At 46.2% G+C, this 12,180-nt stretch overlaps 1 protein-coding gene across 4 annotated transcripts in view; it reads right to left on the bottom strand.

Annotated features, from left to right (window-relative positions):
• CRTC2 (CREB regulated transcription coactivator 2) overlaps positions 1-12,180 on the bottom strand; it is a 181,057-nt gene that overhangs the window by 63,453 nt on the left and 105,424 nt on the right. For all 4 annotated transcript variants that reach the window (XM_085637957.1, XM_085637955.1, XM_085637956.1 and 1 more), the window contains one exon: positions 2,500-2,951. In XM_085637957.1, coding sequence (XP_085494083.1) covers positions 2,500-2,951 — 452 coding nt within the window. The remainder of the gene's footprint in view (positions 1-2,499; positions 2,952-12,180) is intronic.

Genomic DNA, 12,180 nt, shown 5'->3' with positions numbered 1-12,180 from the left:
ACTGTTGTTGACCATTCAACCTTGGATTAGCATTAACATCCTAAAACTGAACAAGGACAAAACTGAGGTGCTATTATGAGGCACAGACAGCCTATGGATTGCTGTGTTCTGGCTGTGCCAGCTTAGTGCCCCACCTTGCCCAGTGAACACTGTGACAAACCTGGGCTTCCGGTTTGAAAGGGACCTATTTTTCGAAATTCAAGTCAACTCAATTAATTCTGCCCGTTTTTTCTAGCTAAATTTATTACGAAAGATCCTCCCTATAACTCCTCAGAAGATGAGAGCTTTTGTAGTAGTGATACCAAAGGGGATGACGGATGGAGCGTTTGAGCAAATCAAACACTCACCCCCAGTCAACGGATCTGGGTTTAATCCATCATCATTCTTTAGCTCACTCCACCACCCCAGTTCAGACATGGCCATATGCAAATCAGTCTAACCCTGTGCCTCATGGGAACAGTCCAGCCCGAACTGCCAAGCCATGTCTTCCCAGGACCGGAAACAAGCATCCTGGGACCGGTTTCGGGTTCATAACCCTCATCAGCCAGGCTATCTTGAATCCAGTGGCAAAGTAAGCAAGGGACCCACATCTGGGCATACCCTGCCAACTTAGGGTGAACAAAGCGATACCAACGCTTCTGTAGTAGCAGCAGCTATTCTACACAGACTTGATGCAACACATTCTATCTGATACACCCATTAAAGTCAATGGCCAAACTACAATTATTGCAGAATGTAGATGTGGCTGATCTTTGGGTTGCATAGATTTAATCATGCGACAGAAGACCTCCATACGTCGCACTGGCTGACAGTGGAACAGATCAATGAAATGATATCCCTATATTGGATACATCCGTCTCCACAGGACACTAGTGTTCCTGAATTTGATATGATATTCCTGGTATCTGTCCCCATGTTCACTCCGGGGCATGTTTCGACACACCTTGTGGGACTGTCTGGCCTCACAGCCATACTGGAAGGGTGTGGTGGGGACTCCAACAGAGGCTGTGGGGCTGCCCTTGACCTCTGGAGGAGAACTTTGCACCCCGAGGATAAGGGGGCGATCAGGAATGAACTAGGTATTAGCGTTTGTTGTGTAAATTAGGACTAGTAATAGCCCAGCGAAATACTGCACAGAGAAGGGGTTCCCAGACTTTACCTCAGATAGAGTAATGAAGTAAACACATGGATTGGTGCATGAGAGGTGAGCAGATTATCTATGAAGGAAGAAGTTGCACACAGAGGTTTGAGAAGGTTTTGGGGCCCATTGAAGAATTACTGTGGGCTCCTATTGATTTGAGCGAAGGATGGTGTCCACACAGGATTTGTAGGATTCCTCCAAAATTCAGAAATGGCTCTTGTGTTTTTTGCATTGTACTATACGGCAGTTTGATGTTGCATGGTTTGGTATAAACTGCCGCACGCCTGCGTATTGGGCCATGTATCACAATCTATACTTTGGATTGTCGATATTTGTTTTCTCAATAAAAAAGTATGGCAAAACAAACATTGAAGGAACACTTGATGCCAATATGGACAATGACTTTGAGACCCACTGTGATGCCAAATGACACTAACATTTTATTAATGGAACAGATGTAATTAATTGGCATGTAGGGCCTACAAGCAGAAACCACTAGAAATTTCCAGGGGGTTCTGTGCCGAAACAAGGGTAGGGCGAATGCCCCCTTTATTTTCATTACTGATGCTGGTCTGCAAGGAGTTTCAAAAAACACTTTACCTTACCATGAAAGCCTTGTACTAAAGGCTAGTAATGATCACAGCTGCTGTCAACACCATAGGACCTAGACAACTCCTAACACAGTCTAAGCAACTTTTCAATCAAAGCAAAAAAGATAGCAACAAGAATTGTCAATTGAACAAAGTAAGCTACTGCCAAAACAAATCCCTGAAAGTGGACAAATTACAGTTTCCTTCCAGAAAACGATATGCTAACACAAGGATTAGAGCGCTCAGGAATCAATTCTGGCAGAGTGTTAAACAGAACTGAGTTTTGCATCTGGGGCAGACAGCTCTGAGGGATGACGTTCTTAAACATGTAACTTCCTATTCCTGGCCAATCCGTGTAAAATGCTCGCTTAAAAAAAAGAAAATAAAGATTGACAATGTTTAGAACAGGTTTACTTTGATTTTTCTAAAACAGTTTAGATTACATTGTTTTTAAAAGCTGCTGGAATCGTGCCGCACCTGTGGGAATTATTTTAGCAGTCCTCTATGTTTAGGTTGAAGACTGAATTTTGACACCGAGACAAAAGTAACTGAGCAGCAGGAGACAATAAGTTGACACGTTACTAGCTCAGCTCAAGAGGATGAAATAATATGACTAGCATAGTCTAGCGTGGATCTGTATTCTCATAGCAAGTGCCTCAGATACAGATTCACCTTAATGAAATGGGGTTAAAACAATCACAGATCAAAACAATAAAGCCAAAGAATAAACTGTGAAAACAATGAAGGCCAAGCGTGGTTCATGCATACCTGTGTGATGGAAGACAATGTAGGGGGCACGGTTGGTGAAAACTGCTTAGAATGCTGCCTCCTGGAGTCTCCCCCCAATGGAAGGATGAGTGGACTGAGTGGGACTCTTCGTCTAGGAGAGGTGCATATCGACGGATTAGGCATGGGTGAGAAGGAGGAGCTACTGAAGCCAGATGGCAGGCTGGGGTTGTTCGGTGAAGTCTGCATGGATGGACTGCCAAGAGATGGGTTGCTGAGGGAAGAGGAGAGCGAGGGATTGCTGGTGGAGGAGAGGAGAGAGTGATTACTCATGGAGGACTGCATCGAGTTACTGCTGAGTGAGGACTGCAGGGAGGGATTGCTTAGCGAGGACTGCAGGGACTGACTGCTGAGCGAAGACTGTAGGTTAGGATGGCTAAGTGATGACTGCAGGGACGGGTTGCTCAAAGAGCTCTGCAGAGGTGAAGTGAATCCTGTGGGATAAAAAGAAAAACAACAAAAATTACTCAAAAAGCAGAAATAAAACTGTCAAAAATGAATGGATAATTTGACAGGAGTGCATTTGATGGAATACTTAGAGAATACACTCTGTACTGCATACGGGGAGCCTTACAGGCCAAAGCCTTGTGAACTCGAGATCTCGGCTAGGGAATCCATGGGAGTTGGCAGTATAAATAAATACATACATACAAGAAAAACATTAATGCTGATTGGACTTGCCAGTTGGAAGCAATGTCCAAAAAAAACATTACAACATGCAAGAATCGAAACGTACACAGGCAGATTGACAGAGCCGAACTACCCAAAGGAGTGAAACGAAAAATCCAGAGTGAGGCAGAATTAATGTAGAGTTGATACAACATGAGAGGATAGAGCAGGAGCCACAACCTGAATGTAAAGAAAAGTACAAATATATGAGAGGCGAGATGGTAGGGTAAATCTTTTCTACTGAGCCTTTTAAGGATGGAGCAAGACCAAAGACTGGGGAAGGTATCTTTGCACAAAAGCACATTTCAGAGAAAGACAGGACCACATAAAGAAAGCACCAATAAATGTGCAAGTTGTGAAATGGTTGATCCACTGTGAACATGTATAAGACCTACTATATGAAAGAAGCTGAAGGACTACAGGCAAGCTGAGCAAGGCCCAAAATATGTAATCAAGTTGAAACAACAAAGAGTCAAGGACAAGTTAGAGTATTTAAAAGTGCTGAAAGGACAATGCCAAGGAAGACTTCACATATAGAAAGATAATACAATAGAGCTTGACCAACATAAATTTAACATACAAAAAGCGGGTGAAAGAATAAAGGCAAACCTTCGAAGATCTAACACAAGTACAACTTAAAAACGTTAGACAAAGGAACATTTAACACATTTATATAGAACATGAAATGGTATAACAAAATAAACTGGGATTTGAAAAAATAAAAGACAGGGCAAGGACAAGTGAAAGGATGGGGCTAGGCTGAGCAACAAATACTACTGAGAAAGAAAGAGCAAGGCTAAAGCTAGGCCAAAAAGACTCAAGTTAAAAAAAACTGAGCAATGAGAGAGCCAGGCAAAGGAGCTCTTAAGTGTAAAAGTGCCAGAAGAATTCAGCAATGAGGTAAAAGGACACAGTCAAAATAATGCATATTCACAGTATATAGGAAAGTTATGGAGGGCTGTGAAAGAAGGGAAAATGCAGTGCTTACAAATCAAGTTAAAGGACATAGGAAGTCCAAATAAGGCATGGACATACTAGACCATATATGAAGCTATGTATGTACGATATATCAATTTAAAGACAAAGGGAAAGCCAATATATACAAAGATATATATGAAAGGACAGAGCAAGGCCAAAGAACGTAACATATATAAAGGAGTTGAAAATAAAAGAGCCACAAACAAGAACAATCAACATATTGGAAATCTGGCCAAAGGAGAAAGCTGGTTCAAAGATGAACCAACGTACACGAAGGAAGTGAAAGGATACAGCCAGCGCAAGGAAGAGCCAAAGAACAGAGAAAGATCAGAAAATTCCAAGGTACAGTCAGTGTAGACAAAAGCTGCGAAGGAACAGAACATACCAGAAACAGCCAACATATACAATAGGTGTAGAGATGAAGTTAGATCAAGCAAGAACCACCGTATGTAAAGAACGGGTAAAGATTACGGTTGGGGTAAAGATTAGGGTTGGGAGAAAGTGATGGCGTTGCACCCCGCAGAATTAAGTGGAGTTCCATAAAAACTCAGCAAGATTCCGCAGGCGGGAAGAATTTGCACATCGCAATGTAAAATTAGCGCGAATGGCAACAGGCTGCGCCCCCGAGGGCTTTGCTTCTTTCTGCTGCTTGACTAACTTTTCTACTTGAGCTGCAGCTTTTTCAACGCAAACGGTCGCAACCTGCTGCAACTGCCGCGTTGCTAAAATCTCGCCAGGTAGCGTTCTAGTGCCTGAAAATCACACTAGTGGACTCAAATTCTCTCTCGCGCTCACAAACTTAACGTTGGTGAGCCGCACACAAGAAAAAACACCGCTATGCAGAGATTGGCGGAGTTTTGCCGGAACTCCACGTAGCAAGCGAAATGTGGAGTGGGCAAAACCCTGCAAATTCTGCCGGTGGAGCAGAGTTTATCGTTCACCCCTACTAAAGATAGAGTTATGATAAATAAAACTTGCACACTGAAAACATATAAGGGAGGCTAAGTGCCAATGCAACAAATACTTGGCTTATACAAAGAGATGAAAGGACAGTGCCAAGCCAAGGTGGATGTTATCAAAATCCTTTGTAATTAGGAAAATAAAACACATTTAAAAAAGTTTAAAAGAAATGTACAGTCAAAGAAGATTTTTGTTTGTTAAAGAACGGCTGTTGGGCATATGAGACCAATTATCAAACCCATAAATGGTGTCTTTGTCAAAATCGATCATAACAACCACCATTGTTTATCAGCTGACATCATACACATTCTCGTAGATCCTCTGGTAAAGTATGATGACATTTTAAATTTACCAGGAATTATAAAAATCATCCTTTATTTGCAGTACATGCACAATGTCTCACCCAGCACCAAAACTTGACAAGTATGCCCATGCTTAAGATAATGTCGTATGTGTGACCTGATGGATTAGATAGGGTTGAAGTCACCTACTAATAAGAACTGAAGTTCAGAAGCACCATATGCATTCTGGTCCTTTTGTAGAGGGCTCTCACTTAAAGTCATTACTCACAAAGTCATACAAATTATCCAAAGATAGCAACTCTAGGTTACCTATTGCCCAGCTATCTGTGTATTTTTGTTACCTAGATCCAAAGGAGCCCTTTATGAAGTCTCAGACACCAAAGGACATATGACATCTGTCTCTGGTTATTGTAGGACACCGTACACAAACAAAACGGATCGAGTTATGGGCCACTGTCAGCGTGGCTGCTGGTAAGGCGGACTACATCTGTTAATATTGATTTCTTTTGACTATTAGAGACTGTTCTTGCCTCTGAAGAAGTGCCAACATTCGGTGTAGCTTTCTTTTCTGCTTCATTCCTCACCTGTTGATTTTTATAACTCTTTAGCCAGTAAAACCTTCATCGCTTATGGCATACCACATGGATTGTCATGATACAATGATTTTTAAATGTTTACCAAAAGCCCGATCAAGATTTACTTTTGTTCATAGAGTACGTCCACATTATCAAACACAGTAAGGATTTTAGTTAGCTTATTTTATGAGATGGGACAATAAACCTACTTTTAGGTCAGTTCAATACAAGGAAATTTGACTGTTCAGCAAAGTCAAAATCATGAAACCTTGGTAATTCCACCCATTCAAGTGTAAGAAAACCCTAAGTGTTTCATTTGAGAGAATCATTACCCTATAACTCCAAATTATATAAGTCTGTTTAAGGCACCACACTCTAAGAGAAATACAGCATTATGTGGGAACGCGTAAAGAGTTAAATATACAAGCAAATCATATCTTGCAAGATGGATTCTTTTTATATCTTACTGATAACTCTCATGGAGGCTCATATCAGACTTGCAATTAACTCAAAATGCAGTTGAGCAGGTCCCTGGGCTAGCTCTCTCCTGCCGCTCGCTCCTCCGACTGTCCTTGGCAGCCCTTCATTCCCTTCCTTAATCTTGTTTTGTATTTCAGATTCCCCTTAACTGGTGTTCTCTTTCTCTCATAACCCCACTTTGTATTTCAGATTCCCCTTACCGGTTCTTTGTATTTCAGATTACCCATAACCGCTGTTTCTCTTTTTCAGAGTCCTCACTTTCCTGCCCAGCCACTTCCCACCTCCCACAGGCCCCACCCCTCTCGGGTAACCTACTTAATCGAAGTCGTAGCGCAGTCCCCCTGAGCAGTTCTACAGTCCAGGTCTCCCCTGCCGTCAGGGGCGTAACACAGGCCCCGGCAGCCCCCGCAGGCCCAAGCTCCTAGCAGCCCCCTCAGCACAGCACTCTGGCTGCAGGGCTCCTGATTGAGCCAGAAGGGGGCCCCCCCAGGTGCCTTGCAGGGAGGCCCCATCAAGGTTCGTTACGCCAGTGCCTGCCGCTCGCTAATCTGACCATCCTTGGGAGCCTCTAATTCCCTCACATAATCAGTTTTGTATTTCAGACTCCCCATAACTGTTCTCATTTCAGATTCCCCTTAACTTGTGTTCTCTTTCTCTTGTAACCCCGCTTTGTATTTCAGATTCTCCATAACTGTTCTTTGTATTTCAGATTCCCCATAACCGCTGTTTCTCTTTTTCAGAGTCCTCACTTTCCTGCCCAGCCTCTTCCCTAAGCCACTGCCCGCCTCCCACAGGCCCCACCCCCCTCCCGGGTAACCTACTTAATCGAAGTCGTAGCGCAGCCCCCCTGAGCAGTTCTACTGTCCAGGTCTCCCCCGCAGCCAGGGGTGTAACACATGCCCCCGCGGTGTGGGGGGCCCCAAGCTCCAGGGGGCCCCCTCAGCACAGCACTCTGGCTGCAGGGCTCCTGATTGAGCCCAAAGGGAGCCCCCCCCCCAGGTGCTTTGCAGGGAGGCCCCCTCAAGGTTTGTTACGCCAGTGCCTGCCGCTCGCTAATATGACCATCCTTGGGAGCCCCCAATTCCCTCACATAATCCTTTTTGTATTTCAGACTCCCCATAACTGTTCTTATTTCATATTCCCCTTAACTTGTGTTCTCTTTCTCTTGTAACCCCGCTTTGTATTTCAGATTCCCCTTAACTGTTCTTTATATTTCAGATTCCCCATAACCGCTGTTCTACAGTCCAGGTCTCCCCTGCCGCTCACTAATCTGGCCATCCTGTGTTCTTTCTCTTGTAACCCCACTTTGTATTTCAGATTCTCCATAACTGTTCTTTGAATTTCAAATTCCCCTTAGCTGTTCTTTGTATTTCAGATACCCCTTAACTATTCTTTTATTTCAGATTCCCCATAACAGCTGTTTCTCTCTTTCATAGTCCCCACTTTCCCAGCTAGTCGCTCCCCTTGCCCGCGTCTTGCCTCCCACAGGCCTTGCCCTCCTTCGAGTAACCTACTTAATGGAAACCGCTGCCCGTCCACGCCATAGACAAGCCCGTCTGCGCCTGTTCGCAATAAGTGCCCCACCCACTGTTAACCCCCAGCCTTTCACAGGTATTCAGGGAATGAGCTCCAAGTCCTCAACCCAGGGCATGCAACAACTGCTACGCGCTTCCCTGAAAACACAGCAGGGCCTCTCACCTGCAGTCACTGCCCCCTCCACTGCAATACTGAACCCTCCACCCTAAAACACCCTCTGACCAACACCATCACAAATCAACTCCACTGCCTGCTCATTAACACGCGCTCACTCCGCAAACACCCCAGCAAAATCTGGGACATCATCTCTCTCACGCCGGGCTCTGTCTTTCTCATGAGACATGGCTCAACCTGTCATCAGCACCCGTAATCGCCTTCGCAATACCTCACGGATTCAAGATAATCCACTACAACCACAAGCAAGGTGGTGGAATAGCCATCATCCATAAAGAGCACATCAACTGCAGAGCCATCAATGACGCTCCCAACCCATCATGGAAATGGAATACCTCAATTTCCAAATCCATACCAATGGCAAAACTACTTTCAGAGGTAGGTACCAAACTGCACCACCAGCAGCACAGAGGCGGCCGGGTGCAGAGGTCAAAATCAGAGTTCGACCCAAAGCTTTCAAAGTGAGACAGGAATCACCCTGCTTGCAGGTAAGTAATACGGTTGCAGGAGCCCAGCTTTGGGGATTAGCACAAGCATGGGGGCCACAAAGCAGCACCAAACATACACCAACAGCAGCACAGGGGCGGCCAGTAGCAGGGTGCAATTTCGATGTCGGACGCTCAATCATTTTTAAGGAGGATTTTATTGATGGCAAAGAGGCTGCAGGCGTGAAACTCGAGGTTGCAGGAGGAAGTCCAACGACAGCAGAGGTAAGTTGAGATGTTCTGCTCACCAAGGCCCAGGGGCTTTGCATGCAGGGGTGCCTTTGGATGTCAGAGTCTTCTTACTGGAGCCGGTTACAGTGGGGGGAGGGGGGGGGGGGAGCCTCTTGATTCACATTGCAGGTGCCGTTGTGGAGGGCTGGAGAGGTCAGCCAGCGCTGGGCACGAGGTCAGGATTTCCGGGGAGACTTCACTGCACAGGTGAGCGACTGGGACATGGGCCATGGGCCTCAGGTTCAGAATGGGCCTGAAGACGCGGATCCACCGGGATCTGGAGTCTTTGGAGTCGGTTTCTTCTGAACAGGTCCGCTGTCCTCAGGAAATTGGAGTCTTTATTGAAAAGGCCTCCCTAGGGTTTTGGAGGTTGTTGCAAGGCAGATCGCAAGGGTTGTTGAAGGTAGAGACAGGCCCGTAGGGCTGGGGCCAAGGTAGTTGTCTTCTGGCTTCTGCTGCAAGGTGTCTTCTTTCTTCTTATGTCATTGCAGATCTGAGGGTCCGGTCTGGGGGAGCCCTCTAAATACTAAATTTAGGAGGCGTTTTAGAGGAGCATCAGGTATGGCTAATAGGCACCTTACCTGGGGTGGCGCCACCCTCCTATGGGAGGGGGCATAGATCTAGCCCTGATTGGAGGGGGTTCCCCCATTTTCAAGATGGGGGGACTGAAAGTTTTGCTTCACTTTGCCCCTTCCCCACCTTAGGGGTGAGGTTGGCAGAGGTGGGCATACCTCCTATCTTTATGAATTTTCCTGCCGGTTTTCCCACCCAAAGTGGGAGTGTAAACCAGGGCCTGCCTTTTGCTGCTAGTAGCAGAGGCTGGGGGACGCATTATAAAGGTGGCAGGCATTTGAAGTTTCCCTCTTCGAACACTGGCCCATCCTAAGGGAGGAAGCATGACATCTCCGCGCAGGATGTGCATTGTTTCTGGTCCCAGAGAGGGGGGACTCTCTGCCCAGAGGTCCAGAAACATGTCTGGTGGTGGCTGGCTGCCTACAGCCGGTCGGAGGCCCAACCGGGGTGCCCTCTGGGTACATGGCACAAGAAATTCCACACTGGTATCAGTGTGGATTTATTGAGAGGAGTAGTTTGGTACCAAACACTCCTATATTCAGAAAACCCATCATGGTGCTGTGGAACTCGAGATGTTGAGTTCCCAGGCCATGTACTCTCTATGGCCTCACTGGCACTTACAATATTGAAAAATGGTGCCCAATACTGTAGGGGTACATCTGCTCATGCAGGTATGCCCTCACCTGGAGTATAGTGCACCCTGCCTTAGGCCCGCAAGGCCTGTCAGAAGGGTGACTTACCTATACTGTCAGGCAGTGCTAGCTGGCATGGCACACAGGAAGGGTACCATGACAGCTTTGTCGTTTTCTCCCTCACAGGGGCATGCAGGCTGCAAGGGTAGTGGTATTGTCCCAGTAAGGGGGTCCCAGGGGACCCTCTTCAGCTTCTAAGCCCTAGGTACCATTTACTAGGGACTTATAGAAGGCATAAGTAACAAATGGGGGGTTGTATTAGGGAAGGAGCTCTGGCACAGGGGACCTGGTTGCAGGGACCCTGTGCATTACATTTGAAACCACATCAAAACCAGGCAAAACGTGGAGTATTAACCATGCAAAAGGGGCACTTTCTCACAGACTTCATCAATCCCCTAGCCATCCACTCAAAGGAATTCCTCTTCCTAGGAGACTTCAATTTCCACCTGGAAAACCTCAATGATGCCAACTCATGCAACCTCCTCGAAATCATGGACCTCCATGGACTCACGCAAATAGTTACCAACCCCACACATCACCGGACACACACTGGATCCCATTTTTTATGCTACCAACAGGGTCAGGTACTGCCACGACAGCGAGATCACCTGGTTCGACCACTCAGTAGTACACTTCTACTTCTCCTCCCGAATCAGCACTCCAACTGACCCCTCCAGCACCCCCCTAAAGGAGCTGGAGAAAGGTAACAGAGGACCTCTGAACTCACACACTCAACACATCACCGTGACATCCATCCTCTAACCCAGATGAAGCCATCAAAAACTTCAACACCTGGATTACCAACTGCGCTCACAAAGTCACATCCCTCAAACCTTCCAAACACAACAGACCCCTCTCCCAACACACCAACGGGTTCACAGACAAACTCCTAAACTCAAACGCAACTGCAAAAAATTAGAAAGGATATGGTGCACCAGCAAGACTCCCTCCAACAGAGTGAAACTCAAACTAGCTTTAAATACCTACCACACTCAACTAAAGACAGCCAAGAAAGAAGCCCAACACCCTTCTGGAAGTCAGCTGCTCCAACCGCAGCAAGGAACAATTCTCCGTCGCCAAGGAATTCTCCAACCCCACAGCAACACAGAACACCATCACCCCTCTCAGAACCTCTGCGACTCCCTCAGTGATTATTTTCACAACAAAATTGCAATCATCTACAAACACTTTGACCCCCAAACACCCCTAGACAGCATCAACAAACTCCCCATCAACACGTCCACAACCCAGTAACTATCAATGCCTGGGACACCCTCTTAACGCAGACCACCATCATGAGCTACATACACTTTGGAGCACCCAAAGACCCCTGCCTCCACCATATGTTCAACAAGGGCATTAACTCCATTAACCAGGAGCTCACCACTATCCTCAACACTTCCATCTCCTCCGCATGCATCCCAGCTACCTAAAAGCATGTAGAGGTCAAACCTCTTCCAAAAAAATCATCTGCAGACCCAAAGATCTCAAAAACTACTGGCCAAACTCCCTACTCACCTTTCCAGCCAAAGTTATGGCAAAAGCAATAAACATCAACTCACCAACCATCTGGAAAGCAACAAAGTCCTGGACCCCTTTCAGTCAGGATTTTGCGCTAACCACAGCACAGAACAGCTCTTATTGCAGCCAAAGAGGACATCAGAACCCTCATTACCAAGGGAGAAACCGCTTCCCCTTATCCTCCTCGACCTCTCCACAGCCTTCAACACTGAATCCCACTACACCCTCCTGCACGGTCTTCACCAGATGGGTATCAAAAGAAAGCCCTCGAGTAGATTGCTTACTTTCTCACAGAAAGAACCCAGAGCTTCCATCTTCCACCATACTTCTCAGCACCCAAGAACATTGTCTGCGGTGTCCCCCAAGAATGGTCTTTACGCCCTATGCTTTTCAACACTTACATGGCCCGCTAGCTGCCCTGGTCAGAACACACAACATGATCATATCCTATGCGGATGACACTCCGCTCATCCCGTCCCTTTCCTCA

Source organism: Triturus cristatus, chromosome 12 (assembly GCF_964204655.1).
Source record: "Triturus cristatus chromosome 12, aTriCri1.1, whole genome shotgun sequence".
NCBI lineage: Eukaryota > Metazoa > Chordata > Amphibia > Caudata > Salamandridae > Triturus > Triturus cristatus.
This window is presented reverse-complemented; position numbering and strand designations above follow the sequence as displayed.